Source organism: Carcharodon carcharias, chromosome 22 (assembly GCF_017639515.1).
Source record: "Carcharodon carcharias isolate sCarCar2 chromosome 22, sCarCar2.pri, whole genome shotgun sequence".
Lineage (NCBI taxonomy): Eukaryota > Metazoa > Chordata > Chondrichthyes > Lamniformes > Lamnidae > Carcharodon > Carcharodon carcharias.
The window spans coordinates 11844193-11866658 of NC_054488.1; the positions used below are offsets into that span (position 1 = coordinate 11844193).

The 22466-nt window shown below is 45.3% G+C and overlaps 1 protein-coding gene across 4 annotated transcripts in view; it reads right to left on the reverse strand.

Moving 5' to 3' along the window:
- Positions 1-22466, reverse strand: part of LOC121293614 (dynein heavy chain 9, axonemal-like) — a 530687-nt gene that overhangs the window by 81306 nt on the left and 426915 nt on the right. For all 4 annotated transcript variants that reach the window (XM_041216734.1, XM_041216733.1, XM_041216736.1 and 1 more), the window contains 4 exons: positions 15261-15454; positions 12162-12310; positions 10678-10805; positions 4-231 (listed from right to left, as the gene is read on the reverse strand). In XM_041216734.1, coding sequence (XP_041072668.1) covers positions 4-231; positions 10678-10805; positions 12162-12310; positions 15261-15454 — 699 coding nt within the window. The remainder of the gene's footprint in view (positions 1-3; positions 232-10677; positions 10806-12161; positions 12311-15260; positions 15455-22466) is intronic.

The window sequence follows — 22466 nt, forward strand, 5'->3', positions numbered from 1 at the left end:
TACCTGATTGAAGTTATCCAGGGACTTGTGTAAGTTGGCATGCATCCCTGTTGGTGGCTCATTGGTGATCTTGATAGAGTTCTCCAAGATACCCTGAGGGATGATATGGCTGTCAGGCGAAGGGGCTGGCTCTGCACTAATGAAGACGTGGAAATTCTCGTGACTACCCTCACTGTGCTGCTCCATTTTCTTCTCCAGAGTACTGAGCCACTTCGCCACCAAATGGATATTCTGGACAGGAAAATGTTGAGTCAACTGATGGCAATTTAAAGCTAATATTTGTGCAGCCTTTAAAACTAACAAAAATAAGGCAGCTTGGCTGATGCTAGTCTGTGGTGTTCTGTAACAGGTACAGGATACACTTGGTTCATTTAGACACTGGTGAAAATGACTCACTAAAAACTGCTCAGCTATTTCATTATTTATCTGCTCATTTGAACAATGTAGATGCATGGCAGTACAAATAGCTTGCAACTAAGAATTATATTTTCTTGAAGGTTTCTTTTTTTTTCTCCTTCCCCCTCCCCTGTTGGCCTCCAAGCAACATTTACCACCCCCAGATCCCTGACTTGTGCTCAGTAGTTGTTGTCAAGAGTGGACAAATTTTCAACGTCTGATCTTCAACCAGGTATCAGGACCGGCAACAATGAGTAAACTCTCTGTGAGATTTTCAGTCACAGACCATTTAGTTAAGAGTTTGCCTCCTGCAAAGCGATTTCAAAGTTCCAAACTGCATCCATTACATTTACTGTAGGGGATGGCCAAATTTCATTAACACATTCTTCTCTCTAGCCTATTTCTCCATTCTTTCTATTCTTTCTCTCTTTTTATGGGCAACCTGACCATTAGATCTGAGAGTACTGCACTTGCTCAAGAACCAGAGGAAACAGGAGCAGACTGATGGCTGGGCATTCATAGCAATAGTGAAGTAACCCCACCCCTTCTCTTAATCCATAAAACTACAGAGAACAGAAAACTGCAGGGAGACTGCCAGGTATTACTGGTATGTCACTGTGAGAGTGGAGAGCAGAAGGCTACAATCTAATGAATTGTCTCTCACCTAATGTAGGAGTGTCAGTAAGCCTACACATTGCCTTGGTGTCTCAACTGCTTTCCACTCCCACCACTTTTTTTTAACCAGAGAGCTACTTTGCCCGCTTCTCACATTCCACACTACACCATTCTCAAATTCCTGCTTCCCTCTTCCTCCTTCTCCCACTCACCTTGTTTCCCTGAAGATGATGAAATCCATTCACACTCCTACAAAATGAGTCCCTTGTCCTGCTTGGCTATTCAATCAATTCGGCCCTAATATTGATTAGTGTTATACCTGAACTGAGTTCAAGGCCCTGTGATATGGTGACAAACTGTGATATGCCTTGAGTCATGAAGAGGACACCAAAGGAGTTCTTAAGGAAGCATCTCAGAAATGGTTCTTGTCTTATGCTTTAATTATTTTCTTATTTGAACAATGATGGTATCAGTGTGAGGAAATGGGCCATGTCTGGCTCTTTCAGTGTCAAGGCAACCTGGTACTTCTGTTCCAGTACCTCAGTACAAACTTCAACGGCGCTAGAGACTGTATCAGTAGAAATAATTAGATCACTTGAAATCGGGTTACTGATCTGAACCTGCTAATCGCTAAACCCAACAATGGAAACCAGCATCAAACTAGGCATCCAACAAGTTGAGCACCTTGTGAATAATGATGGAGGAGAATGTGTGGATCCAGAGGCTTCTGAAGCCTCATCTCTAGCTATGCAAACTGATACGCAATATAGGTCAACATGGGTTATGGGCTAAGTAAAAGACTACGGGCCAGATTTTCATCTCCCAATGGAGGTATGAATCGGGTCATAAAGCGCTGAACTTAGTGTTCTTTTTACTAGGAAAACAATTTTCCTCTGCCTTCCTGACCTCACACCATTTCCGTATGACCTTTTGGCAGGTCAGGAAGGCCTTGGGTGCAAAACGCACAGGTTCCTCGTCGTGAGAATCACAAGAAAATTGTAATTCCTCTCGCACACTATTTTTTGCGCACTGGATATGGATTCTGGAAGTCCTAAGAAACTGCACTTCCTTGGAGAGCTTGTGACCACCAGGAGAAGCCTGCTATGGAACGCAAAATGCTTGGAAACCTTCAAATGTCATTATTGGATGCTGTATTGTAATATAGCTGTATTGTTAATGCAGTGATTCATCATAGGGACCTGCCCTGCAAAGGTAAATGGATTCTTACATTGATCACCATTGTGTAAGTGCTGCTGTGCATTTAAACGACGTTGGGAGCTGGGTTGCTGTGTTGGGCCTTCTAACTGGCTGACCTACACACCCATACTCCTCACACGCTCCATCGCGGCTCGCAAAATGAACTGTGAGTCCAACCCCTGTGTGAAAAGACAAAATTCCTGGGCAAAGTCACGTGTGACTTTCAGAAGATGCAAAAGTGCACAGGTCAGGTCTTCCCGAGTCACACAAAACCCGGGACTACTTATTGACTGATTTGGATGTTGAGATAAATTGAACTTCAAGTTTGATACCTTCCTATGCATCATATTGGTAGCATCAATTGTATTTTGCCCTAAGTAGGGGTTTGGAGTAGATTACAGAATTCAAATTTCATGTGACAATGAATATATGTATCAAAAGAATCTGAGGAGGGTCATAGCAGTTGACTTAAATTTTAAGGTCAGCAGCAAATGTGAGCTGGCAGCTTCTGTACGGACTGAATGGATTGATTTATTTGATGTAAACCCCAGCCGACTGGTGCTTAAGAAGCTCACCGGTGCAGTAAAAAGTGGTGCATGAGGGTGTGAGCTGAAAAGTACTCAAGAAAACTTGGATAAAAAACATTTAGTCTGTGATCTCCAATTTTGAACAGTTTTTAAAAAAAAGAAATAGACAGAAACGGATAAATAGTTTATATTTAGACAGACAACGGAGGCCTATTGCTGACATGAAGAAGAATCAGAATGTGACCGGAATAAGGTATTTTTTGCCAAAAATCCTTTTTGAGAATGTATCCCAAATAGTTTGCACAATGCAACCACAGCAAAATATACTAACTTGTCATAGAAGATTAAACAGAATTAGGAAAAATCAAATAAATAGAGAACCTAGTCGTGTAAGCACCAACAAAGACAAAAATAGACTACGTTGTGGCATTCTCAAACATTTTAATTGGTACGTCAAATAATGACCAGCCACAAGCACAAGCCCCAGGTTAAATTTCTGATTTCATGTCTTTTCCATCACCCTCCTAACAAAATCCTCCGACGTCTGGGCATCTGCTGTTTAAACCCTCATCCATGTGGCTGTCAACTCCAGACTTAATTATTCCAATACTCTCCTTGCTCCCTTCCTTTGCCCATAAACTTCAGTTCACCTAAAACTCGACCGCCCACACACTATCCTGCACCAAGCACCATTCACCCATCTACCATTGTCCCCACTGACTCAGACTCTTTCTCAGTCACCCATTGGGTGGAATTTTCTGTGCTTGCTGGTGACGGGCATGATAGGTGGTGTGAGCAGACAATGTGGCATGACTGATTTCACGACGGCGGGGAGGAAGGTCACGGTTGTCCGCTCAGCCCACGGATGGAAGGGCCACGTTTCCCGCCATTGGTCATGGAGAACCTCATTGTAATACATCAGCCTATCATTATCAGGCCATCCTGCCAGGCTCTTGCACCCCCGCTGGGCAGCACAGAGGCGATGTGCACTTGGCGGCCTACACTTTGGGTGAACTAGAGGCGGGTGCACAGCAACGTCCCACAGAGCTCGCAAGGGTCGCCTGTTACTTTGCAGCCTTCAGGGGCTCTGGGGGGAGCGGTTAAGTGCCACCCTGCCTCGGAGGCAACTGGTGATGGTGGGGGGTTGCAGGGGGCAAGGGCAGCCCTGCTGTTGAATATAGCGCACAAGCATTCAAGGTGGGGAGTAGGGGGGCTGAGGGAAGTGGCCACACATTGGGAAACTTGTAGAAAGTGATCATTCCTCTGCAGCTGAGACAGTTCAGGCACAGCCACATTGATGTGATTGGGGTCGGGCCTCTAGCTTATCTGCCCACTCAAGCAACGCAGAGGCATCGAAGTGCCACCAAGTTCTTCAGAACTAGCCCCCACCGCCACCCGAACACACAACGGCTCAGACCGCAAATTCATGAGCATTTTAGTGGACAGCAGAGCAGTTGGGCTGCACACGTTGCACAATCTCCTCGCTAAAGTTGGCCATGGAGCAGTCACTGCTGGAGGTGCTCACACCCCCTTGGCAATGTCAGCGTCCCGGTTTGGACCAGTCTCCCCGATGGTTCAAGCTAACAGGGCAGCCATGCAGTGCACTGATCTCTGGCCATCCAAGTGGTGGCCACCACTCTCCAAGAAGAGTTAAGGGTCCGTCACACTGAATCAGGACAGGCTCTTAGTACACCCATGCTAACCATGTGTCTCTCTCTTTTTCATGCCGCAGGAGGAGTACATTAGGACCATGGAGCCTGGTGAACTAGCTGAATGCCTGATGGCCTACAGCGCAAAGACGACAGAGGAGAGAGTGATTGAGGCTCCTGGCTGTGAAGAAGGGGCAGCTGGGGCTCCCACAAGCCGTCCAAGAGCCACAGCAAGCTGAAGCTGGTTAGCGCCTAGCGACACCACCTTTCATTCCTGCAGATGACTGAGAACCTGTGTCGCCGAAGACTGTGAATGTCTAGGGAACTGGTCGCTCACATCTGCCACTTACTACAGGGTTTGGCTCCATGGGGCCATGGAGGGCACACACTGCCAGTGGCTGTGAAAGTGACCACGGCGCTCAATTTCTATGCTAGTGGCTCCTTTCAGGGCTCCACTGTGGGATCTCACAAGCCTCCACCCACAAATGCATCCATGAGGTCATGGATGCCACCTTTGCAAGGGCAACACAATTTTGTGCATTTCACCTGGGACCAGGACAGCCAGGATGCAAGAGCAATGGGATTCGCCCAGATCTCGGATTTCCCACAGGTGCAGAGTGTGCTTGACTGCATTCACGTGGCGTTCAGGTCTCCATTGCAACACACACTAGACTACATCAAACGCAAAGGATTCCACTCACTGAATGTGTAGCTGGTGTGCAACAACCAGAAACACATCCTGCAGGTGTGTGTACGGTTTCCAGGGAGTGTGCACAATGCCTACATCCTCAGTTGGTCACAGATCCCTGGAGTCTTCCAGGGTACACAGAAGCTGCAGGTTTGGCTCCTCGGGGACAAGGGCTACCCACAGAGGCCGTGGCTGATGACACCCATACAGCAGCCTCAGACTGCAGCAGAGCGACACTATAATGAGGCTCATGCTGCAGCTCACAACTTGGTGGAGCAGACCATCGAAGTGCTGAAGATGAAGTTCCGGACCCTGGACTGATCCAGTGGATCCCTGCAATACAGTCCGCGGAGGATGTCACGTATCATCATCATCTACTGCACCCTTTACAATCTGGCGCTGCAACAGGGAGAGGAGCTGGCTGAGGAGGAGATGGAGGAGCTGCACATCTCCTCCAATGAGAAGGATGCCGACAGGGATGAGGTGAGGAGGTCCTCGGAGGCAACGATGACAGGAGATGAGGCCCTCGCACTGGCTAGACGAGGCAGGCGCACTCAGGAGACCCTCATAACTGCTAGATTTGTGGAGATGACGACCACATGCAGTGAGGTGACCCCACAGATCTTCACGTTGCATTTCTGAATGTTTGACTCCAGTCTGGCTTATGGCAGCATGAATTCCCTCTGTGAGAATGCTCATATTGTGGTGACGTGATGGAGGTCCTAACAGTCGCTCGATCGCAGGAGGATGATGATAACATGCAGTGAAGACATTCCATAAATCTTCACACAGCCTCTGAGAATGTCTGACTCCTGTCTAGCTGAGGGCAGCTCACTTGCACTCCATGATCAGGGTCATATAGAGACACAGCCACGAAACTTTAGAAGCGCCTGATGCTTTGTCCTGTGAAAAAGGACACATCACTCACGGCATGGTTGTCTGATGGATGTTGCACTGCTGGATCCTCACTTGGTACAGCAACACCAACCTCACCGTCAGCACAGGACCAGTCTAGATCCTCTCCGGCCAACTGGACGGCTCAGTTTTCAAAGTCCAGTAGGACCTGGATTTCGGGCATTCCACCACCGGTCTGTGACCTCTCTCTCTTGATGTGCGCCAGCTTGTTCTGCATGGATAGAGATGGAAAAAGTGTAAGCAGGACACCTGCCAGGCCAGATGACAAGTATGCCTGGCCTGTGTGGGTGATGAGTGGTCCCATGGATGGGATGAGGACAATGATGGTGAGTGTGAGAGAGTGATGTCCCTTGAACTGGCAGCGAGTCGGGGCCCTGTGGATGTGTGATGGGTTTGTGAGTGTGTGAGTTGAGAGTGATAAGACGAGTGACTTACACTGGTGGAATGGTGGAGATCATTCATCCTCTTGCAGCACTGGGTGGCTGTCCTCTTCTGCAGATCGTTGACACTGATCACCGCTGCCTCCACCTCCCAAAACAGATTAGCGCTGTTGCTGCCCATCCTGCGGCTTGACCGGGAGTAGAGGACATCCCGGTGGGCCTCCATGGCATCCAAAAGTCACTTGAGGGACGCGTCGCTGAATCTGGGGGCGACAATCTTCTTAGTTTCAGGGCCATGTCGTCCGTGTAGCAGTGGTGAGCTGGAAGCACTGAGATGTGTGCTTATGGCTGGACTTTAAACATGGTGCCCGGCGTGATTCAGTGGCGTGTTGAGAGTGGGTGGGCAAATGAGAGCCCGCCCACCATGGAAACAGCGTGTTTCTCGGGAGTACATAAATAATGATGCGGGTTTGGGACGATGCAGCTTGGAAATCAGTCGTTTTACCCGCCCACTACTGCACTTAGTGCAGATTTAGGAACGTTCCGCCCATTGTCTCAAATTTAAAATTCTCTTTAAATCTAACAGCCTGCATCTCCCTCTCCCTGTAATCTTCACCTGAATGCATCAATCCTATGATTCCATGTATTTTATGCAGCTCCTCCATACTTACCATTGACAACTGTGCCTTTAGCTGTCTACGCCCCAGGCTCCAAAAATTCATTCTATAAACTTCTCCATCTCTATATCCCACTTTGTTCCTTTAAAACTCCCCTCAGCTCTTTGACCAAGATTTTAGTATTGTTCTGATCCCTCTGTCCTGAGCACCTGGTTTCTCTGATGTATCCCTGGAGTTCCTTGGGGTGATTTTTCTATGTTTAAGGTGCTATAAAAATGCAAACTGTTATTTGTATGGTGAAAGAGTTCAATCTGTTAGTACTGAGTTGCATGGAGGTGGAGTGCGAGGTGATGTAGTCAATAGTCCACGATAATCCACTGTCACACCACATTACTAACCTCCTAATAATACCATTCATTATCAGAGTCAGTGCATGACTAGTTCTGCACCAATTTCATGGAACAATCTCCATGCTGCTTATCCACAGAATGGTATTATTATTTCTTTTACAACTGTCATATTCATTCTTTCTAGAAAAGGAACTTCACTGAACCAAATCAAATGGCTGGATGAGTAGAAAATCGCAACACAAATTATAGAACATTTTCTAAGCTAAGCACCCATTTTGTACAGTGCTGGAAGAATAACAACCAAGCACAAGCCAGAGGAAGCATCTATTATATCTTCAAACAGCTATTTAACCAGATATCTCCCCTTGATGCGAGGCATGGAGCAAAAAAGCATTACCTCAGTGACCTTTACTGTCTTATGAAATAACTGTTACTAGAGACAACTGTAATGAGAGCTGGAGGTGGTTGCAAACTCCCCATTTTGCTAGCAGAATATAATTCAAACAGAAGGGGATAGGCAGTGTTGAATGAGCTGATGAATTGCAATGATTCTGCAGGAAAAACTTGATTAGCATCTATCATCCAACTGGAAGCGCGTTGTTGTTTAATTTATGACAGGAACTGAAGCTAACAAAGCAACAATGAATGAAAGTTAAAGCCATTCATGGAATAAATTACATTGATGGTAAAATAATTGAAGTGATTTTTCCGAAAACAGCTGAAGACCCTCAGGTTCAGCTGCTTGCTACAAAATGTCATTGCTACAAAATGTCACAAGGGCCTATTTCATTGTCAACATTTATAAAACTTACATGTTAGCTCTCAACAAACATACTATTGGCATGGCATTTAAAAATGGAGTTTTAAAAATATTTATTCATGGAATGTGGGCGTCTATGGCTATGCCTGCACTTATTGCCCATCCCTAATTGCCCTCGTTCACGGGGCATTTAAGAGTTAACCACACTGCTGTGGGTCTGAAGTCACATGTGGGCCAGACCAGGTAAGGGCAGCAGATTTCCTTCCCTAAAGGGCATCATTCTAAAGCATTCTAAAAATAGTTATTAGGAAATAATGACATCTTTTGTTTCTTGATACCAAAGGTTTAAGTTTTGACTTTCTGACTGTCAGCGGTAACCATCTTTAGAGTTTATGCCACATTAACTAGATTTGGCTATCTTCCATTTGGGAGTTTTGCAATTCCACTGTGCAGCTGTAACAGGTCCAGTTGTAAAACAGATAGATTCATTGTAATTAAATTCCTAAGCAAGTGGGAAATCAGAGACTTAACTCCCATAAGATACTCAGCAGCAGAGCTGCAAAGAAAATGTACAAGGAGGCCAATTTTACTGATCAGCAGGAAACCTAAGTTGTGGGATAGAGTTTATGACTAGGGCGAGATAAAAAAAGAGAATGCAAGCCAATTCTGTCCTGCCCCTCAACTGCACCTCACCCCCCCATCCCCACAAAAAAAAACTATGCAATAGGAGAGATATCACAATGGTTCATAGCAATTTCAATGAAAGAATCAAGTTCATCAAGGCAGACAACAGAGAGAAAGGTCAGCAGTGACCATTGGTGACGTTAAGAATTACTTTGCTAGGCATAATCATGGACTTAAGCATTGGAATTCTATGGTTGCCTTTTAGGACATGGTCCCTAAGGAGGAGCACTTTCAAGCTAATATCATGAAGATCTTGTGCTCCACTATTAAAATGCACCCTTTTCTCCTCCACAGGCAAACCAGGAGCATCTGGAGTCTGACAACGCACAGAATTGCACACGTCACAATCAAGAAGAATTAGGCTGAGCACTACACTTGTAATTCTTTTGCTGGCTTGCAATCAAGGCCCTCATGTGCAATTTGCTTTTATTTGTATACAGCAAATATATTCCTAGCAAAGTATTTTATGTAATTTTCATTCATAGAATGGAACAAAAATGCAGCTGTAACCTCTATTCTGGAAGAATGACTTTCAGTAGCACACATTTTCTGTATGGTCTTGCTGAATGTAAACCTCAACATGACTAGCTGTCTTAATGATATATACCGAGTGTAGGACTCTAATTGCAGTAAACCACAAAGCAAATTAATTGCAGCCTGGCTAACTTTATTTCACTACAAATCAACTCAGCTTAACAAAAAAAGATTTATTTAACATGGAGCACTGGTGATTGAGTTTATCTGTATGTGGTGCAACTAAAAAGAGAGGTCTGAGCTGTTGGACTGATCACATACATATGAACATACATATGAACATAGGAAATAGGAGCAGAGGTAGTCCATTCGGCCCCTCGAGCCTGCTTCGTCTTTCGATAAGATCATGGCTGAACTGCTTGTGCTTCGAATTCCACATTCCAATCTACCCTCGTTAACCTTTGATTCCCTTACCTAACAAGAATCTACCTGCCTCTGCCTTAAAAGTATTCAACAACCCTGCTTCTACCACCTTCGGAGTCAGAGGCTTCCAAAGTCGCACAACCCTCTGAGAGTAAAAGTTTCTCCTCATCACTGCTAAAAGGGCAAACCCTAATTTCAAATCAGTGCCCCTTAGTTCTGGATACACTCACGTGCAAGTGGTACACAGCATCCTTGGCCACCTGAGTGTGGATCTCCCAATTGGAATCATATTAAAATTCAGGTTTTAATCCAGCGCTCTAATCCGCACCCACCGCCCTGCTCCCCCCACCCCACCCCACCACTCCCTGTCAAGATAATGACAAGATGGGTGCATGCTCTAGTTGTGCTTTACTCTACAACTAAGTCAGTGAAGAGTGATAATGGTGGTGGGGGGAGGGTGGGAGACGGTTGTAAAACCAGCATTCCGCCCAATCCCATGGGTATCCTGTCTGGACAATTAAGCTAAAATCACTTCCAGAACATTGCAAAACTTTTCCAGTGCATTAAGCTTTCAAATCCCTATACCGGATTCTGCACTTTTCACAAATTGTACAGATGTGTTTGTGCTGGCTCCAGAGGGCAGCTTTTGTACATCAATGTCAATAATTAGGCTGGGAACCATTAGCAATAATGAAAGAGGAGGAGAGGGCTGCCTCTTCCATCTTGACGCCAACCTGGATTCACAGAATATCAGTTCTGAGCAGCACGCGCAACAGCTCAAATTAAAAGGATGCTGTCCACATTAAGATGTCCTAGAGCAGCTTATCACAACATCGTAATTCTCCACTCAAGAACAGGAAACATCCAGAGGATGGCACCCTCAATAATTTGCAGTGGCTGTTTTGTTTAAACCTTATCTCAGACCACAGGGCCAAGCACAAGCCCAGACAATCAGTTCTTCTTAGCAATACATCCAGACAGTAGCAGGGGAGTGTTACACACCTGTAGAATAACCCAGTGGCCTTCTCTGGCAGCCAGGTCGAGGGCTTGTTCAGCTACCACCTCCTGGCCTTGTCCAAGCGAGACATTGTGGAAGTTTCTATTATTGAATGTGAAACCCAGCTTTTTACCTGTGGTTGAAGAACAGCTGTGAGCACAGAGGGTATAAAACACTCCATCCATTGTGGGTATGATCTACTTCTCTCGTCCAAAAGAATGTTGAGCCAGCATTTATGGTGAAAACAATATTAAAAACAATATATTGGGTTTCTCTTACATTTTAATATGAAACCATGTACAAAAAAAAACCAATATATTTTATTAAATTTTGAGGTGCAATCAACTTTTGTTTATATTGGATACACTGCTTTGACAGGCAATTTAATCTTCAAACGGCCATTAGCCAAATCACATGCTGCTATCTAAATTTAGGTTTATAGAACTAAATTGATCTTTGAAATTCATTGCTTCCTCAGTCAAACCAGAAACATATCCTGGAGCCCAGTTTTTACCTCAGTGGGTGGGCGCGTGCCGGACCCGCTTGAGGGTAAAGTGACACGTGTTGTCGTCGGGCAAGCGTCCCGCAGTCAACGCACAGCCGCGCAATATTTCGGTCGGCAGGCACGCACGGGAATAGCCAGCACACCCACCGCCAATTAAAAGGCCTGTTAAGGCTATTAAAGTCTCAGTTAACTTACATTTTCTGCTGTCCGTCCAACCTTACGGCTGCCGGGCAGGCGAAAAGGCCAAGTGGCCTTGGATTTTCTAGGAAACCTCATCCGCGAGGTTTCCAAAAAGCAAATAAAAATACATTGACTTACAACAGCACAACCCTTGGAAATATTGGGCAATCTGCAACTTTAATGTCAGGATCTGCACTTGAAGCAGTGTTTTATCTTGTGCCTTTTCACGAAAGCAAAGAACAGCATGACAATTCTTCAATTAAAACAATATAGCTGACGCTGCCTCTAACACAAATAATGTTGTGTAAAGACCTGAAGTGAATTTAGAGTGCAGCAATCAACAACAATTTACACATTCACTTGGAAAATGTGGAGCATATGGCTCACAGAGGCAGCCATTGCAGACCTACATGGATTGTTTTGACAGCAAGTGACATAACATAAGTGAATAATGATCTTCACCAAGGCCAAAGTAAAATCTATATCTGATTTGTGGACTGGCCCCTTATAAGTTATGACCAAGATGTGATTTGACAAAATACCTGACCCTCCTATATGCAACATAAATTTGATAAAATACAGCTTGTAATATTTTCAGTTGCTTTCAATTTGTCACTTACTGATTACAAGCTAGAAAGATGGTGCTTTATTTTCAGTTTATACACTTGATCCGTTAACTTTGATGTTCAATTCCATTGCTCAATATTACCAGTACTGCCTCAAAGATTCTCTTTGCAATAATGAACATTTGTTTCAGAATTTTACCTCTTTAGGAATTAGCAACAAAAACAGGTGAAATATTACCATGTCTTTCTACATCCTTGAGTGGATCGACACCAGGAGAAAGGATAAAAAACATTGGTATGGCAGGCCCAGACTCTTCAAAGGATGTCGAAAAATCCAATGACCTGCTCGTAACATATTTGCTGCCCAATTTTTCTTCAACAAAATCTCTGAGAAAAGAAAGACAGGTTTTCTTTTTAACTGCATCACAATATGTGCTGATTGTGTTGTTTGTCAGGATTCAAATACAAATTAACATGTGGCAAACATCCATCGGTGAAAGCTTTGATCCATCTGTGTGAAGGGGAACTATGCTGAATAAACATTTCGGGGACCTGGATGAACCTGAGGGTGTATGTAGTGCTCTTCCATCTGGCTCCCATCTCAAGAATGGTGAGAGTGCGCCATTATAATTTCTTGGAAAGTATCAGTACCTGGTTTCCTACTTCACCAACTAGCTTGGGGCACGTAAACAGTCATGATTCAGCTCAACTCTTTACCTCATCTGGCCACTGCATCAACTGTCAGGTGTACATGCAAATTTCTTGATAGAGTTTGCTAACAGGTACTGAGATACAGGAGGACAAGAAGCAGAATGCAACTGCAACTGACACTTGCCCTCCCAATCCCCCATATCGGACATTACTCTCTATAGTTTATTTCACCAGTATTTGGAGAGACTCTTCCCTTGAAGTAAAAGTTTGGAATCCATCTTCTGCCACCTTTCTCTCCTGGGTTTGTAGAAACTATATGCAAAAAGTGAGAATTATCTCTGGTTACCATAACAATGAACCAGCCTTCAGCCCAGGAATAGGCTGTGATGACAGATGTGTGCATCAAACAATTACATTCCGGCCTTTTGGCAGGGCAGGGGTTCCCAAACTGTGGGTCGTGACCCCCTGGTGGGATGACAGGACAAGTAATTGGGGCCGCGAGCTCCGGGGTAACAGTGGCTGCGCAGCGGAGCCTCAGATTTGATAGTCCTGGGAAGTCCCCTTAAATGTAGACGATTTTTTTTTGCCTGTTGGCGTGGACTAATCCAATAAGTTCCGAGGCCTGATCGCTGACACCAACTGAGCCTGTAAAATTGTGGGTGTCTTAATTTTTTTCTGTGCCTCTGTCCCTAGTGTTTGAACCCTCACCTCACTCAACAACTCTCCACCACCCTCGCCAATTTCACTCTTGGGTCATAACAAGCATTAAAACAGGGTCCCAGCAGAAAACATTTGGGGAGCACTATGGTAGGGCGATAGCGTGTATTTGTACATCTTTAGAAAGTGAGCAAAAAAACGCCTCCCGGTGAAAGCTGAGGTGTAATGGACACTACTCTGCAGCCTAAACATTGAAAACTCTTTGGGCGGGATTTTCCACAACCACCCCACCCCCAGGATATTCTGGTCTTGCCGCAGGTCAATGGACTTCTGGCTGGGGGGGGGAACCGCCTCACCCACAGCGGGTCCCACCCGCAACAGGACCGGAAAACCCCAGCCTTTACCACATTGTAATGGACCATTATTATTCTAAGAGGACAATGTACTTACTGAGCACATTCATTGAAGTGTGGTTAGCTTTCCTGACCTTACTCTGCCAATAGGTTTGTTAAACCTTTCCAGACACAGAGTTGCATTGGGTGGGTTTTGCAACTGTTATTAACTTTTTTTCTAATATTCTTTCATGGGATGTGGGCATCACTGGCAAGGCCAGCATTTGTTGCCCATCCCTAATTGCCCCCTAACTGAGTTGCTTGCTAGGCCATATCAGTGGGCAGTTAAGAGCTTGTTGCTGTGGACCTGGAGTCACATGTAGGCCAGGTAAGAGTGGCAGGTTTCCTTCCCTAAAGGACGCTAGCAAACCAGATAGGTTTTTAATGACAACGATCTGCCCAAGGTTGGATTTGAACCCATGTCCCCGGAGAATTTTTCTAGGCCTCTGGATTACTAGCTCAGTGGCATTACCACCACACCACCATCTCCCCATGCCTTGGCTGCCTCCTTCTACTGCTCTAGAGCTGCTTTTCTTGGGGTGGTGGGGTGAGAGTTGGTGGGGAAAGAGGGGTGGAGTGTTGATGGGGGGGGGTGGCTATGTTGTACTGTTGGAAGTAGAGGCCCCCTCCGCTATTGGATTTTGTGGACCAATACGTCCATACCAATAGTGGTGCACCTGATGAATCTGCCCTTCCATAGATTGCAGAATTATCACCGTTGTCAAGCCTTCTTCCAGTCATTTTTTTTTCTGGATGTCCTCTCCTTTAAGATGCCGTTAGCCTTTAAACTAAGTTACCCTGAAACTTTCAGTGAAGTCAGCCAGAAATTGTTTTGAATTGATGGTTGTGGGTTAAAAATAAAAACAAAATGGGCAGCCCAGCATCTAATAAGCCCAGTTCTGGTTTTAATGGAGGCATAACATGTTGTGGGGGGGGGGGGGGGGGTGTATGACTAAACTGTTTCCCACTGGGGTGGCGGGGCAGGGGGGGCTTCAGTAAACTTGGCAGCTGAAGGGAGGCAAGACCAATTCGGTGGAAAAGGGAATTTCCAGCACTGCTTGTGGGCCAACAGGTGGAGGAGTGCAATCCCCTCAGGCACATCCAAGCCCATGATTGGATTCCTGCTCAGATACCCTCCTGGCCACAAGATGCTCCACTTCTCCCATCCCGATATCTAACTCCATCCCCGACACCAGCCTCGCAAAGTTCTGAACGCTGCTGCAGCCTGGTCCCACAGGATGATCCACCTGGTGGCCAGTGACCTCTCAAACTGCCTGGATCAGCTGGAAAGCAGATTCAAGCATTTCAAGCTGGCTCTGCCGTCAAATTCGGCAGAACCTCCGGGAAATCCATATTTCCCAGTTTCTAGGCCACTTAACCGGCCCCCTCCCCCACCCGTTATCATCAGGGTTATCGCCTCTTTCATGGGGATAAATATCGAACGCAACAGGAAATTTACTAAAGGATGAAACTGGATCCATTCAAACAAAATGAACAGGGAAGTGCTCGTTTTCGCTGAATTTTATAACAGGCAGTATAAAAACACCTGCACTGCGATCAGACAAAGAACAAAGATTCTAGAGTTTCCAACATTTGCGATGATTTTAAAATATACCAATAACAAACACTGTTCTTACCGCACTGCATAGGTCATTCGGTCAGGCCTCAACGCCCTCATCATGCACAGCTGCTGTAATGTTGTCTTGTTCTTCCATTCCTGTGGAAACTTCTCTTTTTCTGGACATTCGGACTCTGCAAACTTCTTCCATCGCTTGGCAGAGCCTTCGATGTCACGGTCAAGGTTTCGAAACTCCTCCATATTCGACAGTGCCTAACATCAAGAGGTTACAATAGATTTTTAATTAAAGTTTCTCGCAATCTTTTTTCATCTCAGTCTCTGGGTTTTCCAGCTCCCTGCATCCTCACACTGTGGAAATCAAAGCACAGTGGCTATCCCTCAGTCTCTCTCCTGCCTACAATACTTAAGCTTATTGCTTACATTCACGTATGAAAATATGGCAGCCAGCAGCATGGTATTGAGCAATTAATTTGGCATTTCAGCTGAGATACCTGCAGTGGGTCTACCCACCAGTGACACATTGCTCTGAAAGAATCTTTGAACAGAAAATAAGAAACTGTTTACATGCTGAGGGAGGAAGAAAGCTGGAGGCAATGTCTATAATGAATAACTACCATGTGCTAAACTTCAGACTGCACAGCGTGCATTGAAAAGTCATTCAAATGTTGTAGCATAATAAAAGGCCTATTTTACCCTTTTTTCTGTCAGTGATTTTCCCTCCCCACCTCGCTTCTGAAATCATTGATTGTCTGTCAGGTACAGTCCTTGGTTGTTCCTTGTCCTCAGTAGTCATCCTTCATGTTTGAACTTAAATAGCAATTTGCAGCAGTTCGTCTAACCAGAAGAACATCCCCGCCTCACTGGATGTCCACATACAAGTGCTATAAACACAGAGTATCATTACATAGCAGTTAGGAGTAATGATCCTTCTGATCTGCTTTTGCAAGGCAGGGTTTTTGTTCAGGTGAACTGCAGCGCTCTAGTGCCACCAGATCAACTAATTGGCACATTGCAGGGATCAAAACTGGGCCTCTTCTTGTTTCAGGACTCAACTTTTCACTGTCTTAACAGCTGAGCTACTCTGCTTATCCTGATTCCTTTATTTTGTTAGTTAGCTATTTATCATCACATATGGAAACATCAGCTCCTCAATATGGACAGAAACTGGCTTTCCATTTATTGAGGAAGATGGACTACAGACGATTAAAATAAGGGACGCCTCAGCAGATGCCTGGTCTAAGTTCTGCTGAAGCATATCACCTGTATGTTGGTTTCCCTGTTTTTAACAGTCAGCCATTGTCAATCCACCTGCATTTCGGTGTAGAGTACATTTCATTTATTTTTAAACATTTTTGAGAAAAGGTAAACTCACCATCATAGTGCCAGAAAATCTCTTGGGACATTTTGCTCGTACATTTGTTTGAAAGCACATGTGCTCTCCACTGTCTACAGTACAGTAACATCAGCTCAAGTGCATTGATGCTGATTTTCCTAACTGTAGATCCACAGAAAATATCCATTTTCCTGGCAGATAGGTCAGGAAAAAGGGAGTAGAGCCCATGGGACTGGGTCTCCATTCCCTTTGCACTGCCAAGGGATTTCCAAGACTTCCTCCAAAACATGGAGAGCGACTTGCACCTGGAATAGACACTCAATGCTAATAAGGTGAGGGGGGAGTTTTCCCAGATTCCCAAATCAATTTCCCATTTTTGGAGTCCAGATGAGTGCAAATGCAGGGATATCCTAAGAAACCGACTATGAGCCTTACACTCTCACAAGGGGTGGCCTAAGACAGTCTGAAGGAAAGCTACAAGAACATAGTTGAAAGCTTCTGAGGCCTTTCCATCTCTGTTTTCCAGCACATGGCTGTACGACGAGGTGGACCTGCCCCAAAGATATAGCCAGGCCTTGCTTATAAAAGGGCCCATCATATTTAGACTCAGAAAATGCTGGAAAAACTCAGCAGGTCTCACAGCATCTGTGGAGAGAGAAACAGAGTTAACATTTCAAGTCCACACAAGTCTTCTTCAGAGTCAAATGCACAGTTAAACACAATATGCAAAAGTTGTTATTCTGTTCTTCTGCCATAAACTTCACAAAAGCAGCATTTCAATGCGTAACTCAGTATTGATGTGGATAGCATATTGTGAAATTGCTGTATTTGCACAGTGTAAAAGAACTGAAATGGCTACAGATATTCAGGACTATCAATTTTAATGACATGATACATCTTAATGACTTACAATCAACATTTCTGGCATTAAAAAATAACTATTATAAGGTTTTTTTTTTATTCATTCATAGGACGTGGGCATTTCTGGCTAGACCAGCATTTATTGTCCATCCCTAATTGCCCTTGAGAAGGTGATGGTGAAACTCCTTCTTGAACCACTGCAGTCCGTGTGTTGTAGGAACACATACATTTCTGTTGGGAAGGGAGTTCCAGGATTTTGAGTCAACGATAATGAAGGAATGGCAATATATTTCCAAGTCAGGATGTGTGACTTGGAGGAGAATTTGCAGGTGATGGTGTTCTCATGCACCTGCTGCCTTTGTCCTCCTAGGTGGTAGAGATGATGGGTTTGGAAGGTGCTGTCGAAGGAGCCTTGGTAAGTTGCTGCAGTGCATACCATACATGGTACACAGTGCTATTACTGTGCATCAGTGGTGGAAGGAATGAATGGATGAGGTGCCAATCAAGTGAGCTGCTTTGTCCTGGATGGTAAAAGCAAAATACTGCAGATGCTGGAAATCTGAAACAAAAATGAAAATTGGTTGAAAAGCTCAGCAGGTCTGACAGCATCTGTGGAGAGAAAGACAGAGTAACATTTCGTGTACTTATGAAACGGACTTGAAACGTTAACTCTGTCCTTCTCTTACAGATGATGTCAGACCTGCTGAGTTTTTCCAGCAATTTTTGTTTTTGTCCTGGATGGTGTCCAGCTTCTTGAGTGTTGTTGGAGTTCCACTCATCCAGGCATGTGGAGTGTATTCCACTGCATTCCCGACTTGTGCCTTGTAGATGGTGGAAAGGCTTTGGGGAGTCAGGAAGTTAGTTACTCATCGCAGAATTCCCAGCTCTTGCCTGCTCGTGTAACCACAGTAATTATATGGCTGGTCCAGTTCAGTTTCTGGTCAATGGTATCCCCCAGGATGTTGATAATGGGGGATTCAGTGATAATAATGGCACTGAATGTCAAGGTGCGATGGTTGGATTCTCTCTTGTTGAAGATAGTCATTGCCTGGCACTTTGGTGGCACAAATGTTACTTGCCACTTATCAGCCCAATCGTGGATATTGTCCAGGTCTTGCTGCATATGGGCATGGGCTGTGGCAGAGTCTGAGAAGTCGTGAATGGTGCTGAGCATTGTGCAATCATCAGTGAACATCCCCACTCCTGATCTTATGATGGAGGAAAGGTCATTGAAGAAGCAGCTGAAGATGGTTGGGCTAAGAACACTACCCTGAGGAACTCCTGCAGTGATGTCCTGGGACTGATATTATTAACCTCCAACAACTGCAACCATTTTTGTTTGTGCTAGGTATGACTACAACCAGTGGAGAGCTTCCCCCCGATTCCCATTGACTCCAGTTTTGCTAGGGCTCCTCGATGTCACACTTGGTCAAATGCAGTCTTGATGTCAAGGGCAGTCACTCTCACCTCACCTTGGGAGTTCAGCTCTTTTGTCCATGTTTGTACCAAGACTGTAATGAGGTAAGGAGCTGAGTGGCCCTCCAACTGGCATAATCCAAACTGAGCATCAGTGAGCAGGTTATTGCTGAGAAGCACCGCTTGACAGCGCTGTCGCTGACATCTTCCACCACTTTACTGATGATGGAGGGCAGACTGACAGGCGGTAATTGGCCAGTTTGGATTTTTAAAAATTCATTCATGGGATGTGGGCTTTGCTGGCTGGGCCAGCATTTATTGCCCATCCCAAATTGCCCTTGAGAAGGTGGTGGTGAGCTGCCTTCTTGAACTGCTGCAGTCCATGTGGTGTAGGTACACCCACAGTGCTATTAGGAAGGGAGTTCCAGGACTTTGACCCAGCAACAGTGAAGGAGTAGCGATATATTTTCAAATCAGGATGGTGAGTGACTTGGAGGGGAACTTCCAGGTGATGGTGTTCCCATCTATCTGTTGCCCTCGTACTTCAAGGTGGTAGTGGTCATGGGTTTGGAAGGTGTTGTCGAAGAAGCCTTGGTGAATTCCTGCAATGCGTTTTGTAGATGGTGCACACTGCTGCTACTGTGCATCAGTGGTGGAGGGAGTGAATGTTTGTGGATGTGGTACCAATCAAACAGGTTGCTTTGACCTGGACGGTGTCAAGCTTCATGAGTGTTGTGGGAGCTGCACTTATCCAGGCAAGTGGGGAGTATTCCATCACACTCCTGACTTGTGCCTTGTAGATGGCGGACAGGCTTTGGGGAGTTAGGAGGTAGGTTACTGTTATGAGACAGCCTTTCGGTAAAGCTGAGTTATTTAAAAATCCCAAAGAGAAACTTTGAACAACTGTCACAACCTATATTTTTAAGTGGTATGTTTGAGATGCAGCTCTAAATTCAGGAATCAGGCCATTAGTTCTTGAGAAGTTTTTATGTTAAACTAACTGAAACATTTTATTAAGTCACAACACATTAAATATATACACATGGCTACAAATTACTACTTTCATAATTTTTAGCAAATTCCCAGGCGAATCTATATTAAGGCAACAGCAACCTATGGACTTTCAACAGACACCAGTCAAAGGACTTTCATCTTACAAATTCAAAATGAGGTTCCTTTCACTTTGGTTCCTGTGGAGACAGTTGTAGGCTTACAGATACTTTGATCTTACATTGCCTCTACTCTCCACACACAGAACTGCTATACCTAGTACAGCTCATCGAACGTAAATTCTCATTGTATCACCAGCCTCTTCTAACAATAAAACCCCTTTCATAGTACCAATTTTATTAGTAATATAAACATATTTTTTGGCCTCTGCTAGCAAAGTGCCAGATTTCATTTGCCTTCTTGAATGCTCTATTCAAAAAATCCAAATGCACTCTAACTCTCTTACATCTCAAAACTAGTACACATCAAAGCACCCAGACTTGCTGGTTTTAATCCAATTAAGGCACACCCACAGACTAAACCTCTATTTTAAAAGAAAAGTATTTTCCAATAATATTATATACACTAATAGCTTCAGGACAGTTACTCATCGTACGATTCCTAGCCTATGACCTGTTCTTGTAGCCACAGTATTTATATAGCTAGTCAAGTTCAGTTTCTGGTCAATGGTAACCCCTATAATGTTGATAGTGGGTGATTCATGATGGTAATGCCATTGAACATCAAGGGGCGATGGATGGATTCTCCCTTGTTGGAGATGGTCATTGCCTGGCACTTGTGTAGCAGTAATGTTACTTGCCACTTGTCAGCCCAAGCCTGGATATTGTCCAGGTCTTGCTGCATTTGGGCATGGACTGCTTCAGTATCTGAGGAGTCACAAGTGGTGCTGAACATTGTGCTTTCATCAGCGAATATCCCCACTTCCGACTTTATGATGGAAGGAACGTCATTGATGAAGCAGCTGAAGATGGTTGGGCCAAGGACACTACCGTGAGGAACTCCTGCAGTGATGTCCTGCAGCTGAGTTGACTGACCTCCAATAACCAAAACCATCTTCCTTTGCGCTAGGTATGACTCGAACAAGTGGAGAGTTTTCCCCTGATTCCCAGTGACTCCAGTTGTGCTAGGGCTCCTCGATGCCACACTCGGTCAAACGCTGCCTCGATGTCAAGGGCAGTCACTCTCACCTCACCTCGGGAGTTCAGCTCTTTTGTCCGTGTTTAAACCAGGGCTGTAATGAGGTCAGGAGCTGAGTGGTCTGGCGGAACCCAAACTGGACATCAGTGAGCAGGCTATTGCTAAGCAGGTTTCGCTTGATGGAACTGTTGGGGGCGGGGCCCGCTCACTGATATGATGTTTGGGCCAGAGTCCCAACGTCAACCCAGGTCATTTACATTTTCAGGTTGACGGGCCCAGATTCAGCTGCGTGCCCACCAAACTGTCAACAGACACTAAAGGCCATTAATAAAGTAATTCAAGTTATCAATGGACCTGCCTGTCCAACCTTAAAGTTGGCAGACAGGCCGGGAGCCCTGGCGGGATTCCGAAAAATCATCAAACCTCACCCACGGGCGGAGTGAGGTTTCATGAGGGTATTGAAATTTGTATGAAATGTCCGAATAAAAGAGGTTGAATTGTCCCAGCTCATGTGACAGTGGCACATGAGGGGACATGTCAATAATTGTTTTTCTCATCTTTATTCAATGTTTCAAACCTGAGCCGATCTCCCTGAGGCAGCGCTTTATCTCAGGGAGATCTGTGCGCTCTTTCATGCGCATGTGCGAAGGAGCAAATTCCCGTCTGAGGGAATCCCTCCCACTGCCCGTACAGGGAGCTCATAGCACTTCCTGGCGCACATCACGCTGGGCGGGGCCTTAATTGGCCCGCCCACGTAAAATGGCAGCGTGCCCCCAACTGGGGGCACTGAACGGGAGCCCGCCCGCTCGCACCTGCTCCTGCACAATCCCCCTGACGGGGGGGAAGGTCCTGCCCTTGATGACCCTGTCTGTTACTTTACTGATGATTGTGAGTAGATTGATGTGGCGGCAATTGGCCGGGTTGGGTTTGTCCTGCTTTTTGTGTACAGGGCATACTTGGGAAATTTTCCACATTGCTACGTAGATGCCATTGTTGTAGCTGTATGGGAACAGCTTGGCTGGGGATGTGGCAAGTTCTGGAGAACAAGTCTTCAGTGCTATTGCCGGAATATTGTCAGGGCCCATAGCCTTTGCAGTACCCAGTGCCTTCAGCCGTTTCATGTGGGGTGAATCGAATTAGTTGAAGATTGGAATCTGTGATGCTGGGGAGCTCAGGAAGAGGCCAAGTTGGTTCATTCACTCAGCACTTCTGGCTGAAGATGGTTTCAAATGCTTCGGCTTTGTCTTTTGTATTGATGTTCTGGGCTCCTCCATCATTGAGGGTGGGGATATTTATGTAGTCTCCTCCTCCTGTTCGTTGTTTAATTGTCCACAACTATTCACAACTGGATATGGCAGGACTGCAGAACTTAGATCTGATCCATTGGTTGTGAGATAGTTTAGCTCTGTCTATCACTTGCTGCTTATGTTGTTTGGCATGCAAGTAGTCTGTGTTATAGCTTCACCAGGCTGACACCTCATTTTTAGGTATGCCTGGTGCTGCTCC